Source organism: Durio zibethinus, chromosome 14 (assembly GCF_047325235.1).
Source record: "Durio zibethinus cultivar Kanyao isolate XHJ-2024 chromosome 14, ASM4732523v1, whole genome shotgun sequence".
In the NCBI taxonomy this organism is placed as follows: domain Eukaryota; kingdom Viridiplantae; phylum Streptophyta; class Magnoliopsida; order Malvales; family Malvaceae; genus Durio; species Durio zibethinus.
In genome coordinates this window covers 1,318,968-1,333,354 of record NC_143175.1, presented here as the reverse complement: position 1 = coordinate 1,333,354, position 14,387 = coordinate 1,318,968, and the positions used below count along the sequence as shown (strand labels likewise).

Sequence of the window (14,387 nt, the reverse complement as noted above, 5' to 3'; positions counted from 1 at the left end):
GAGTCCTTCAACCAATCATTCACTATCTATGAACACAAGTAGGATGCAACAGTTGGATATTACTTCTCCATTTGAGCAATGGCATAGCAAATTATTATTTTTAGATTTAATTTAGTGATAATGAAATTTTTTAATTTTACGAGCTTGATTAAGAGATTGAATCCATCATTTGTTAATTTGGAGATTAAAAAGTTCATTATGTTATTCATCAAAATAGCAACAAATAGTTTCTTTTAAGCCATATATTTTTTCTTTTTTTTTTCAAAAATTTCATTGTTTTTTAGTAATAAAGAAACAGAGGCTTTTTTTTTTTTTTTTTTTTGTAAAAAAGGAGAATTAAGACAATTTCACAGGTTTTTATACAGAAAACAGAACACCGAAACAAGCCTTAACCCGCTTAGGCATTTCCGTAAATCCCCGCCAAAAAACGTTGGCATTTCACAGAAACCGCCGACCATAAAGTATAAAAATACCATTGTAACTCTAGGGTTTCATTTTAAGCTCTCTCTCACTTACACCCGCACTCTCAAGAAACCGTAATCACCCTTGCTTATAATCATGGCAGTCGGGTAATCCCTCTCTCCAAAATTCTAACTTTATTTCAGAATGTAGGTATATTAGAGTTTTGATTGATTAATTTTGAATTTTTATTTTTTTCAGGAAGAACAAGAGGATATCAAAGGGAAAGAAGGGAGGCAAAAAGAAGGCGTGAGTATAATAATAAAAAAAAAGTTTCTTTTTTTCTTTGTTAAAGATCTGATCTTTTTATATCTTTTCTGTTGGATTGTAATTTTAATGGTTTTTCTTATTTTTGGGGTTTTGGAAACAGAGTTGATCCTTTTGCAAAGAAGGATTGGTATGATATCAAGGCACCTTCAATGTTCAATGAAAGGAACATTGGCAAAACTCTTGTTAATAGAACTCAGGGAACAAAGGTTAGCTATTTTGGGTTTTTTTTTTTTTTGCTTTTTTTTATAATGCTCAAATGTTTTGTCTCTTTCATTGTTTGGATGCTGTTAATTGTATTGGAAATGAGCTGATGGAATTAATCCATACTTGGGAATTGAAAATAAATGTCAATGGAATAGAGTTAATTAGCTGATGCTTACCATGAATTAAGAATGATACTGCAAACATTTGATGCAATTAATTATAGCTACTACTTTAATGCTTATGGTATTTTTGGGTTTATATTAATTAATTGGTAGAGAATTGTGTAGTTGGATTGAGAGAATTACATGTTTTAAGTGTTTTTGAAGTTAAAAGTATAAATTGTGTCTGTCAAATTTTGGTTTTATCTTTCAACCTTTGGCAATTCTACTTATGTGGGGACTTTAGCTCAATTAATTGTTTTATGTTTGCTGCTGACTAATTTGCTGGGTTCTTTTATATGACAGATTGCTTCTGAAGGACTTAAGCATAGAGTGTTTGAGGTTTCTCTGGCTGACCTTCAGAAGGATGAAGATCAAGCTTACAGGAAGATCTGACTTAGAGCTGAGGATGTGCAAGGGAGGAATGTTCTCACAAACTTCTGGGTAGGTAGCATTTTGGTTTACTTTGTTATCACAATTATATAGGCTTTGGTTATCTTTATACAGTCCTGTTTGAATGAAGAATTTTAACTTTTCTTTTCTGAATTTTAGGGAATGGACTTCACTACAGACAAGCTCCGATCTTTGGTGCGCAAGTGGCAGACTTTGATTGAATCCCATGTTGATGTTAAGACTACTGACAATTACAGCTTGAGGTTGTTCTGTATCGCTTTTACCAAGAGACGTGCAAACCAGGTCAAGCGAACCTGTTATGCTCAGTCCAGCCAGATCCGTCAGGTTCAAATTTCTCATTCTAGACTTGTTTAGTTAAGCAGTAGTTTCACCTAACTTCAATATTTCATACTGGCTGTTCTTTTGTCAGATTCGCCGGAAGATGAGGGAAATTATGGTTAACCAGGCATCAACCTGTGATCTGAAAGAACTTGTTGCAAAGTTCATCCCTGAGGTAATTGGCAGAGAGATTGAGAAGGCTACCTCAAGCATCTATCCCCTACAGAATGTTTTCATTCGTAAAGTCAAGATCCTGAAGGCTCCCAAGTTTGATCTTGGCAAGTTGATGGAGGTATGTTCTGGTTTTCTGTAAACTTGGTATCAAATGGTTGTATCATGTGCAAAATTCAGTTTTCAATTCTTGGCTGTCATGGGTAGGATTCATTAACTCTTTTTTGATGCAACATTAATATTTGCAGGTTCACGGTGACTATTCAGAGGATCTTGGTGTGAAGTTGGAGAGGCCAACTGGAGAGACAATGGCAGAGGGGGAAACTGAGGTTGTTGGCGCCTAAAGAGAGCTTTGTATTATTAGCATAGTGATATACTTCCATTTTTAGCTTGGTTAAGCATACATCTTCTGGAAGTTTTGCCCTATATTTCATTATCATGAATGATGTGAAGCACTAGCTTGGCTACCAAGCCTAGAAAGTTTTTATTTATCAATTTTTTTTTTATGATTTTGACTAGATGGGGGCTTTTTGTTCTTATATCATCCCTCATTAAATTTTGGGTTTGCCTCCCATATTTAGCTGTTGGAATGTGGTACATGCGCATTTTACAGTGAATTAGTTGTCAAAATCTTTGTCTATTCCAAGATAATTGAAAATTTGCAGAAACTTTAATCAATTTTTCTGGATAAAATTTAAGCAACATACCAGGGTAAATATCATACACTCAAACAATAAAATCATTATGATTGTTGGCTACAATTTATGGAGACAAGAAGAAATACGAAGATAATATTACAAGAATTCCACTTTTATAAACAGAACCTACTCTGAAGATACGAAATTTCAAAGTTCCAGAGCTAGAGTATTAAGCACTACACATAGTGGAAGTACATTGTTACTATATATGGAAAGTAACTGCCTCAAAATCCCATTGCTGGATAACACCAGCACCATTAAGAAAATGATAACTTTTACGTGTTCTGGAAAGTCGCAACTTTCATGGTGGAGAGAATGATGGAAGAGGGACAGATCTCAGTATCAACTTCCTACTACGCCATGCGGCAGATGAACTGCACTCACGATGTGGAGGTGAAACCCTCTTACAGTTTGGAGAGGTTGGTTTCTGAACAGGAGGTAAGCATTTATGTTTCAGCACCTCAGGAGCTTCATCTTCAGGAATTGCCTGGAGATGTGAATCGAACTTGGGCTGACATAAGGAAGAATCAGATAATGAGCCATTTTCTTGGTTGGTGCACAACTGAGGAGATGATCTAATTGAATGGGAAAAAGATCCGGCAAGCTTCCCACTATAAGCAAATGGCAGCCTGCGAAATGGTGTAGACTTGACCACTTGAATGAATCTTAGTATGAGGGTAGCCTAATTAATCTAAGAAAGGGTGAAATAGTACCTGGAAATATCAGAGGAAGCTACTGAAAGATCTGGATACTCTTCATCTTTATTGATTACAATGTCGTGTGATTTTTTCTCCGATGCATTCCTTTCGCAGGCTTCTAAGTCCTCCCCATCAGATTCAGATTCATCACCTCCTAGTGGGAAAAAAAGGCCACATTAGGAAATGCTAGAAAAGTGGAATGTATTTGCCATGTCAGACATTCTGCCACATTAAGATAATTGAAAAGAACTACAATGGAGAGGGGAAGAAAAATGAATATCAGTTCCAGTCATTAAGATTTATATTCGACCAAAAATACACCAGGTAAGACTCACCATCCTTCCGACCGAAACTATTTTTACAACCTTCACATCTACAGCTGGGGGAGCATCCAACACCAGCCTTTATTGACAGAAGAAACAACCATATCAGATTGGTGAAGAAAACATTCGATGCAGAATGAACTGAATTGACAAACCTGAAAACATTCACAGTATTTCTTTAAGCAACTTGATCTTTTACAATTGCATCCTCTTTTATGCCTGGCTGAAGCTGGAGTTTTGTTAGTTTCACCCTGCATAAGCAACACCATTTTGATGTGATTAAATTAGAATTGCCAAAAGAAGAGACCACTTTTTTTAATTTGGCAAAACTGTCATCCAAGCCCACTCTTCTCATAGTTATGTTGACAAAGCATCACAACATTCTGAGCCATGTCAGATGAGATCATGCTAAGAATCCAAACACGGCCAACTAGTTGTTAACCATCCAAAGGAGGGTCAACATCCGAGGTTGAACTCCCCTTTCTCATGTGGCCTTATTCAAATATAAAGTCACACACCAAAATAAGAGATGAGCAATGTACTTTGCTGACCTTGATGCTACTCTAATATCCAGAAGCTTAATCATAAAAAAAGAATCTAACCCAGGAGTCTGAAATACGGTCTGTGCTTCTAATCACTTTGGGAGCAAATGCTAGTGGATTGCGAGATTCAATCTGTCTGCGAGTCTCTAAAACCACATTTTCATGAACTGGCTTATTGAAGCAATCTTGACATGAACAAGGCTCAATACAGTACAGACCAGCAGCAAAGCAGTCACAATAACTGTATCATAAAATGTAGCCAGTAGAACTAGGTAAAGAATATGGAAAGCAGTTAAATCCCAAGTTCAAGAAACAGATGAAAATTGATGGCAGTGACTAAAATAAGTAACGATAATAACTAGGCAGCAGAGAACCACGCCAAGTCCAAATATAAATATCTAAATAAGTAGATGAAAACAAGTAAAACATGATCATTAAATCACATTTCATTCTAATAGGCTTTTGGAAATTGATTCATTAAGTAATTGTGGAAATCAAAAGCAATTTGAAACACTTCTATCATTCAAGTCATGTGCAAGAGAATGAGGTTGAGCTAGTAATTTATCCCCAGTTAATCAAGGTAGATAAAATGAGGTGTGCTCTCCAAAGTAATTGCTTATTTAGCTTAACCATAAACCCAGAACCTTCTTCACTCTTCTCAGTCCAGTTATAGCCATATTTGGAATATGATTGACTAAGTTCTGTAACTTCCAAACTTGTATGTTTTGAGAATCTTGAATCTTCTTTTTAGGTCTAAGCAAGTAAGCAATCATAGAAGCAATATATTAGCAGCAGAACTTAGTGCTTCCAATCGGAGAGCCATCTTTTGCAGGCTGAAGCACTATTTCCTAGCTTTTAAAACTTTCACTATTACAATTGAAACAGTTTAATATGATATTACAAAGTCAAACAAATAACTTTAAAAAGGTAGAACTAACAACCCTTAACATCAGCATAGCCTTGTATTACTGCAGCTAGAGATTTTTAAGAACCAAGTTTCACAATATTTAGCGCCATAAAGTTGGGCCTGAATATCTTATATTTTTAGATGTAGGAAATGAAGTTACAAACTGTTGGTTCAACTAAGTTCTAATTCCGTGAAATTAAAGGCCTGATGGTCTTGAGTATTACAAATGGAGGAATTAACCCAAAATAGACTTGGTGAAACACTTGAAGAATATGCACACTGACCCTAAATATTGATTTAAATAAATATGACAGACTTACAGCTTCAAGCATTTTGATCTCTTACAGTTACACCGCTTGCACGCAGCACTCTCCTCGTCAAGTTCAAACTTTTGCCTGCACAGTATTAAGCTCAAATCAATTTGTCTATCAAGCTGTTTGGATGCAAATCTTAAAAAGTAGTAATCTTATACATGCCTCTTCTTTTCAGGACTATTATCATCAGCCTCATTGCCACCAAAAGTAGCAGGTGTCTCGGAAGAATTTTCTGTAACCACAGTTCTCTTGTCATGAGGAATCTCACCCCTCTTCATAGAGCTTAGAGTTGATTTACTAAGAGGATTCTGACCTGCAGTCAGAGAAGTAAAAAATGTCAAGAAGCCCAACATGCATATCAATTGCTTTTCAGAAGCTAGAGTCTCCCATTAAAGAAAAACTACCTTTTGGGATGTTTGGAAGAGAATTCAAGTGCAAACCAAAACCAGGTGATTTCTCAAACACCAGACAGCGCCTCCGTATGCTACGCTGCTGAGAGAATAACATAAAATATAACTATATAAAAGTGCCAACGCACCGAGCAAGACAAATAGTGTAAACATTTCAGAAACCACACTATTATAGAAAACATCCTTAATAAACATACAATTATAAGGAACTTACATAATTTAAGGTAACATTTCACAACAATGATTGGCTCATTTATGCTATCATCTTTTCTTTTTCTATAAAGTAATCGACAATATATATAAAATATTATCCTATCTTAAATATGCAGTCTGCATCAAAAAAGCATTTTCACTAGTTTTTTAATTTAACCTGATGGCTGGACTGGTTGCACTTCTCCCCCTTGTCATCCTTTTTCAAACCTGAATCACTGACTACTAGTTTGTCCAGTAGACAAGTAGATAGGATGCCAGGTGTCTGGTCTGTTACAGGCTCACCAAATTCACTTTGTTTGCAAGAACAACTAGGATCACCAGATTCTGCATTTTCTAAATTATTGGCATTATCTAGTGGGAACTGCAGCATAGTTGATATAAAAGAGGTTGTCCCTGAGTCTGCAGTTCTCATATCCTGCCCATCAGTATTTTCATGAATGATAGATGAATTCATTGTCAACATATCAGCAACATCAGAAACAATTGCCACCCAGTCGCATCCAGCTGATTCTTCACTCCACTTAATTCGACATATTTTACGCAAATCTCTTTCATTTTGAAATGACTGTTGCCTCTCTTCCCATTCATCCCTATTGCGTTGGAAAGGAGATCTCTCTTGTCCTGCCACTTCCACGCTTCTGTTTTTAAACATCTCATCACAAGGCTCCAAGTTACCATCAGGACTCCCACAATCATATTTCAAGGTTCTTGGCAACTCAGTTACTAAATCCAATTGCTCATCAAGTAGATCACTGCTAATTCCTTTGGATGAACTGTCATTATTGAGAAATCCCACATTTTCATCATACAAGTCAGATTGCTCAACAGCTTTTGAACCTCCCTCACTCGTATTAGATTCATTACCACTCTGGAGGACCCTAGAGTTTGAAGCTGCCGAGAAATGATGCCTGAAACAAACATCATTCAGAGCACTTAAAATCATGAACTAAATATAGCAATAAGGACATTTAGTTTTACCTTTTAACCAAAAACCTGGATTCCCTGTGGCAACTAATCTGTGGGGAAGGAAACAAAGATGAAGGGGACAAAAAGGCTAGTGAACTGAAAACATTATCGCTCTGCCTGGACTTGGCTAGCTCAATAGGTGAAAGGCTGTCAATGTACTTAAAGACAGGAGAATCCTGCAAAGGGAGAACACAACATTTAAGTCTTCAATAACCTAATTAACAAACGAGCAAGTAGCACCAGAAAACAAACACAACCAAGCAAAAGATAAAGTAATCTAAACCAAACCAGAAAAAAGTATCATTTTCATATCATTTCATACAAACTAAATTCGAATATCGCCAACACTTTCAATAGCACATCAAATGCAATAATTTGTATAAAATTAGTCAATTACGAAATCTCAACCATCCATGAGCATAAAGTCCCTATGGCCCTGCACAAGTTCCATGTTGACCTCCACGCCATAGATGGTTGAGATTGAATAATTTTAGAATGGTAGAGAATCCCAACATTCTACAACATGAAGTCTGGTTCAATTAGTGGAAATTTCCACCTTCCCTTCATGGATTTTTGAGCTTTGTTTTTTCAATTCAACAACTACCCTAAGGCCTGAAGTTATAGCAGTAATCTATTCTAAAACTCAAAGTAAAGGGCATTAACAAGAATGAAGTCAAAAACCCATCACAATTCAAACTAAAATATCCAAAATTAACCTAAAATGAGAAGATCAAGCAAATTTAAACTAAAATAAAGCAAAAGAACCTTCACAGGAAGAAACCCACATAACAAATAAGTATTAAAACCCCAAATGACCAAAACGCTTTCACACAAATAAAGGGTATTAACTTATTTTCTGACTAAACGAACATAACTAACAAAACCCAAATTCATAAAACTTAATTTGAAAAAAAAAAAAAAAGTTAAGAGTTGTGGAGAAAAAAGACCTCAAATTTGGAAAGAGAAGAAGTTGGAGTGATCTGGGTTTTATCTGGTGTATCCATTTTCACCAAAGCCTCCACATCCTCTGCTCTCTTTGAAGGCTGAAAGCTTAAGAGCTCAGAGCCTTAGGTCAAGAAAACAACCAAACGCTCCCTTTCTTTTTTCCTTGTGTTTGGTGGAAACCACAAAAGTCTTTGAGCACAAACAAAATTTTTTGATTGAGGAAGCGGGAAGGCGGGAAAATAAAAGCAAATTTTTTTTATTTTTCTCTTTAAAAAAAAATAACTTAGTAAAATTGGGTCCGGCCCGAATGGGATGGGCCTTTTTGGGGTTGGGATGGTAGAAAGAACTTTGACTTGTTGAATTTGGGCTTTAGAGTTTGACAAATTTTGGTTTTAAACAAAATAATTATGGCTAAAATATTAAAATAATTTTTGTATTTTTCTAACTTTTTAGAAAAAAATTATTTAAAATACTATTTCTATTTAATTAAGTTTTAAAAACATTATTTTTATTAATTAAACTCTTATTATCTAAGGAATTTTAATTGTTTTCGTATAAAATAAAGATTTAATTAAAAAATAATACTTTAAAGACTCTATAAGTATATTAAAAAATAAACGCTTATTTGAAAATTTTTAAATATATATAAAGTTTTTTAGTATTTTAACCAATAAAGCAATTTCTTCAGCTCATAAAAGACTTACGAATTTGTTAAGTTCGAGCGAAGCTCAAAAATCTTTTATTGCTCAAAAAAATAATAAAGCAATTTTCTTACAATGAAATAATGAAAAACCAATGTTGATTCTTCTTTTCAATATCTAAACTTACAAAGTTTTCATGTGGACAACGCTTATGTAAGTTACAAAATGAATCTATCATCTCAAAAGAATGATCCTATCCTCTTCAAGTACAAGATATCATCAATGAACTCTACTTTTAAGAACAGCAAAGCCTTCTCCCACCAACACAATCAAAGAATATGCTAAACCTCAAAGCTATTCTACAAACTGATGGAATGAGCACAATGTCAAAGCATGGAGTGTTACATCAGATATGTGTAAAACTACAAATAGTTTTGAAACAGTTTACCCTTCATCAAATTTCAATATCTGCGCGGGTTTTGATGGGTTTAAGCTTGATCCCTAGGCCCTCTGGGGAGAGAAGTTCGGGAGCTATGCACGAATGGCTTGACGGGCTGGAAGGGTTTGAACCATTACTTGATGATGTAGCAAAATGTGGTTGTCGATGGAAACCAAACCCCATGAGAAAGAACTCAATTGGGACTAGCATGGCCAATGGGTGCTCTTCTGTTACCAATGAGCCACATGCTTTAACCTGATAAAAGAACAGAAATCAAGCAAAATCCCTGGTGAAGATAATCAGCCAAAATTATGCATGTGCTGGTACATCACATCCCATTTTAAACGGAAAATATTTTCATAGTTGACTTGGCTTAGAAGCAGAAATGGAAAAGAATCAAATCTGCAAAGAGCATTCTACCTCGACGAGAGTGCAATTCTTTCTTCCTATTTTGGTACTCATATGCACAGATTCTGAGTGGAATGGACTGCTTTCACCAACAAAAATAAGAGTCTTACACCGCAATTTCTTCAAGTCATCTGTAAGATCATGTCTCCTGCATATATACTTCACTTTCAATGCTATGGTAAATCTACTTAGCTATATGAAAGCAGAAAGAGAGGTTTGTGCCCGCACACATGTTTGGGCATTCATTTTTCATGGAAACAAGTTCACAGAAACTAGAGAGAGAGTATTACTTAGATAAGGGAGTTTGAGAAAGGAAAATAAGGTCAGGCAAGACAAATAAGTGACATGAACTTACTTATTAATTGCTTGAAGAAAGCGCATAACATTCGGACTTTGCCTTTCATCCAGCAACTGCAATCACATTACCAAAAGGACCACCAAAACTTTCAGGTTGTATCATTTAAAGTAAAAATATGGATGTGTGACAGCTCTGAGCTTAGATGTGACTTCTTGTTTCATTTATAGATTGACATCCTCTACACTGCAATCTATTCAACTTGTGGTTCATACATCAATAACCTAACCAAGTCATAACCATAGGATACAGATATCTCATTAACAATATTGCAGAAAGAATAAGTGTCAGTGTTTGTCTCTTATCATTTTCCTTACTTTTAGGCAAGCTTGTATGATCTCAGATTCTGCACTGTGCACACCGTACCTGAGTTCCTACATGAAGAATTCCACAATTACCACATTAACAAATATCAGAAAATGACAATAAAATGGTAACATGGATTACCTTACTGAAGTAGCGCTGAAGAAGGCATTCTTTTAATACACCACACATACCATAAAAGTATAACAAGTTCATCAACACCTAAAAGGAGAAAATTTAGAACAAAGCAAATTCATTACACTTTTAATTATATGAGGTGCAAATTAGAACCTTGTTGTAAAACCATTCAGTCCATGCAGGAGCTTTGCAAACAGGAGACACGAGAATTAATCCAAGCACTCGCTCTTTATATTTCATCTGCCATAGAGGAAGAAAACACATGAGACCATTCACAGCATCATAATATCAGCACAAAAAAATATTTACTGACTTTTGTAACTTGTGCCAACTTACTGCAAATAGTGTAAGGATGTAAGCCCCAGCTGTTACACCCAAGCATAGAACTCTTTTCAGCCTGACATTAAAAACTAAAATCAGCTATAACATTAAAAAGGGTTGAGAAAAAGAAGGAAGAGCTATTTCCTACAACAAGGTGGGATCATGAACGTACATACAAACTCATTCATGGGACCTTGTGCAAAGCAAATAAATTCTATCAAATTCTATTATTCCCATCAGATCCATCTGCTACGCTTTTTATAATTTTACAGGGAAAAATACCTAGGAAATAAGATATAGCTGAAAGTTTTGGCACACCTGTAATACCAAACAAAATTAAGCATCTAAGAGCACATATATTACATCAGAGACCAACAGTTGCCAAGGTGGTATAAACTTTTATCAGATGAACATCAGACGTTTAACAGAGAGCATATGTAAAAAGTGTTTGTGTGTGTGTGTTTTTTCTTTTTTTTTTTTTGGGGGGGGGGGGGGGTGGGGGGGACACAGTTAATCCAATTGAGCAAACACAGCTATAACTTTAGTGTAAAATGACCCTCAGTATCCCAGAATCATTTTGAATGCGTTGGAATAGGAAATTTTACAAATGAACTTCATTAAAAGATTAAAAAAAAAAGTAGTCCTATCATTTCCCTTTTAATCATAATGCTTAGGAGTAGAAAAGGGTTAAGGGTCATGAGAAACTGACAAGCATTTACATACCCAAAGAAATCAAGAACTTCTGCAACCTGATCAGCTAAGTCATCCACACTGAGCAATGGAACGTCTGAAGATATCACATTAGCTCCCAACTGCGAGAACTCTTAAACAAATGGCATACAGATTCTATTAGTATCACCAAATTAGGAAAACCCCAATTGAACCAACTACTCATTGTTTAAACAAAAACCATTTCTAATACTGACCTCATGCCCTGGGGCGTCAATGTGGTAAATGCAAAAGTTCTGAAGCAACAAAGAAGCGGCATCGGGGCAAACGAACAGGCCTTGGAAACAAGACATGTCTATAAAAATCCAAAAAGCACAAAACATCCACATATTAAAAGATATTCCAACTTCAACATTTGGAACCAAAATAAGTAATCTATTAAAACCCGAAAAGGCGTAAACAAAGAAGTTCAAAAATCAGTAAAAGAATCGATTGAAGTCTTAAAAACAAGGACAACCCACTTAAACAACTTAAAATAAAAACAATTAGCAGCAATTAATCAAGAAATAGAACACTCTATAAGCTGCAAAACTCAATTCAATTTCAACATGTATTAAGTAAAAGAAGCAAACCCATCAAAGCTAACCAAACAAAAACTATGAAAGTATCAATCTTTCCATTAAAAAAAGAACAAAAAATAAAAACATACAGTTAAGAGCAACATCTGGGTAAGTTATCAAAGCAGGTTTCTCATGATCACCACATACAAAAACAGATAAAGAACCTCTACTTGTTTTCACCAAAAACTCCTGAAAAAAAAAGAGAAAAATATTATTATATTTATAAAATATAAAAGAACAAAAGAAAGCTTGAAAAGGAAAAAAGAGAGAAAAAGATTGAAGCTTTGTTCTTGGCCCTTTTTTTAGTTAATTACTTTACCTTCCCTCTAAAAGGAACCATATCAATATCAATGGACACTGAGTCACTTGACTCGCCCATGACTCGTTTGTTTCGTTCACTCAGTTTCAAGAATTGCAACGGAACTCAATGAGTAAACCCAATGAGTTGGAATGCAGAATCTCAGCTTCTTCTTCTTCTTCTTCTTCTTCCTTCTGCCGTGGCTATGTGTAGAGTTAAAATTTTCAATTGAGATACAGCTAAATACCGGAAATGCCCTCAACCTGGCCCTTAAATGACCCTTTTGTGGTCCATTAGTGTTTTGACTCTCTTGTCTTTTTCCTATGTCTTTATTTGTGGCAAGTGACCGTTGGGGGCTATAAAACGGTCAGTTGAGGGCAATTTTGAGGGAAGCGAGGGCATCTGGCGAGCAGGGTAAAAAGGCGCCGCCTGAAGGGTTCTGAAGTAATTTCGCAATGGCATCCTACAGCTGGATGCCACCTGGAAGCCTAAAAAAGGAACACTCCAGAGGGAACCTATCACTAGTGCGCCAGCTCGTCATCGGCCATATTTTCATTTTTATGTATTTAATCAATATTCCCATAATGCTCAATTTCTTTTAAAAAAATTTTTTATTTATTTTTAATATATCTTAACCTTGAAAATTACTTTTATGACCTTACACAAATATTATTTAATTTTGATAATTATATTGATTTTACATTATATTATGTATAATAAAATGTTAATTAATAATATTACTTCAACAATTTAATATTTTTACTTTATACTAAATTTATTCTTTCTTTTTAAAAAAATTATAAAAATAATTTTAACTTTATTGTAGAACATAAGATAGTTTAAATTCAAATAAAATCCTATTATTAATAAAAAATAATGAAAATATACAAAACATTATCCCAATAATAATTCTAGTAATTATTATAAAAAAAAAAGTAAAAAATACTAGTAATAAAAAGGAAGGTGAGTTAGGGACATTATCATTGAATGGGCTGTTAGCTTTGGAATCCAAAAACGCGTTTTCAAACGCTAATCACGGACGCTATCAGAAAAAGAAAAATCCATGGCCCATCCATGTAGTTCAAGTACGAGACCAAGCCTATGTTTGAGGGAAAATGAAACAAACATTTTGAGAAAAAAAAAAAAAGGAAAATCCAGTTTTTATTTGATAGATTTTAAATTATAAAATTAACAGATTAATTCATTTGGAAATATACAAAATTATAATTTATAAACAAGTTTAGAGAATTTTGCATTCTATTTTTAGAATGTTAAAATATTTAAATTTAAAAAAACAAAATATGATATAAAAATAATATAAAAATAAATATTATTATTTAAAATTTTAATAAAAATAGTATATAAATTTGATTAAAATAAAAAATATATATTTTATTTTTAATATATCAACACGAATTATAATACAATAATTATATATATATTTAACATAAAACATATATATAATATAAATTCATGAATAGTAATATTGGCTTAAACACATTTTTTTCTAAAATTTGTTATGATTTTTCTGCCAAAATTATAGCTGAGTTAAAGTCCTGAACAGGTTTTATAAAATAGAATTAAAAAAAAAAAAAAAAAGCTTTACAGAAATAATTAGAAGATAAATTTGACGAGAGAAACATCCAACAAGGGCAAACATTTTTTATTGAACGGATTTGTCGGGGACATAAAGGACGAAATTGCACATGGAGAAAACTCCGTGAACAGAGAGGGAATATAAAGTGTTTTGTGCCTTAATTCTGGATTTCATGGCAGCACCACCAATCAGATCATCTGCGGCTACCACGTTGACTTTCAATTCATTAATTTCTTTCTTTTTTGACCTTTTAATAGGATTTTATATTCCTAAAAAAAATATGATTAGAAGGGCAAACGAAATGAAAATTATAGTTTTTATTTTTTAAAAAATTAAAGAAAAAAACAGGGGGCAATTTACATGAACTCGAGATATATTTTTAACAAAATTTTACTTTAATTTATAAGATCCAAAAAAAGAAACGATGATTTTTTTAATAATCTCGTGAAGGGTATTTTAAAATTTTGTCTAACCTTAATTTCTTTTGGAATGATCTTAAGAACACTCCAAAATCTCCATTTGATTTTACTCACAAATATTTCTTACAAATATGAATTATAATTGATAAGAAAAGTAGGGCTAATGATG

The 14,387-nt window shown here is 34.0% G+C and overlaps 2 protein-coding genes and 1 pseudogene across 9 annotated transcripts; 1 reads left to right on the top strand and 2 right to left on the bottom strand.

Moving 5' to 3' along the window:
• Positions 1-441: 441 nt before the first annotated feature.
• On the top strand, positions 442-2,322 carry LOC111295708 (small ribosomal subunit protein eS1y-like; annotated as a pseudogene). The gene is made up of 7 exons (XR_016327227.1): positions 442-569; positions 661-708; positions 830-935; positions 1,398-1,535; positions 1,644-1,829; positions 1,915-2,115; positions 2,243-2,322. The product of XR_016327227.1 is annotated as a small ribosomal subunit protein eS1y-like (transcript).
• A 376-nt stretch (positions 2,323-2,698) lies between these two features.
• Positions 2,699-8,192, bottom strand: LOC111295704 (protein tesmin/TSO1-like CXC 2). 4 transcript variants are annotated; one of them, XM_022889329.2, is made up of 11 exons: positions 8,013-8,192; positions 7,078-7,241; positions 6,257-7,007; positions 5,881-5,968; positions 5,639-5,789; positions 5,483-5,557; positions 4,316-4,496; positions 3,869-3,964; positions 3,726-3,792; positions 3,406-3,544; positions 2,699-3,321 (listed from the first exon to the last, which is right to left on the bottom strand). In XM_022889329.2, exons 1-11 carry the CDS (start codon positions 8,067-8,069, stop codon positions 2,994-2,996), a joined length of 2,097 nt encoding a protein of 698 aa, XP_022745064.2. In that variant the 5' UTR covers positions 8,070-8,192; the 3' UTR covers positions 2,699-2,993. The 4 variants fall into 4 exon arrangements, with proteins under 4 accessions (XP_022745064.2, XP_022745067.2, XP_022745065.2 ...); XM_022889332.2 differs by having other exon boundaries at positions 2,699-3,203; XM_022889330.2 differs by having other exon boundaries at positions 5,881-5,965.
• On the bottom strand, positions 7,113-12,397 carry LOC111295706 (protein NDL1-like). Of its 4 annotated transcripts, none has more exons than XM_089743092.1 (13): positions 12,224-12,396; positions 11,994-12,093; positions 11,542-11,639; positions 11,339-11,427; positions 10,898-10,933; positions 10,631-10,691; positions 10,448-10,534; positions 10,301-10,378; positions 10,171-10,227; positions 9,854-9,909; positions 9,511-9,646; positions 9,100-9,345; positions 7,113-7,241 (listed from the first exon to the last, which is right to left on the bottom strand). In XM_089743092.1, the coding sequence occupies exons 1-12, from the start codon at positions 12,281-12,283 to the stop codon at positions 9,106-9,108; spliced, it is 1,098 nt and encodes a 365-aa protein (XP_089599218.1). In that variant the 5' UTR covers positions 12,284-12,396; the 3' UTR covers positions 7,113-7,241; positions 9,100-9,105. The 4 variants fall into 4 exon arrangements, with proteins under 4 accessions (XP_089599218.1, XP_022745069.1, XP_022745068.1 ...); XM_022889334.2 differs by lacking the exon at positions 7,113-7,241 and adding an exon at positions 8,793-9,017; XM_022889333.2 differs by lacking the exon at positions 7,113-7,241 and having other exon boundaries at positions 8,793-9,345; positions 12,224-12,395.
• Between the last annotated feature and the right edge of the window lie 1,990 nt (positions 12,398-14,387).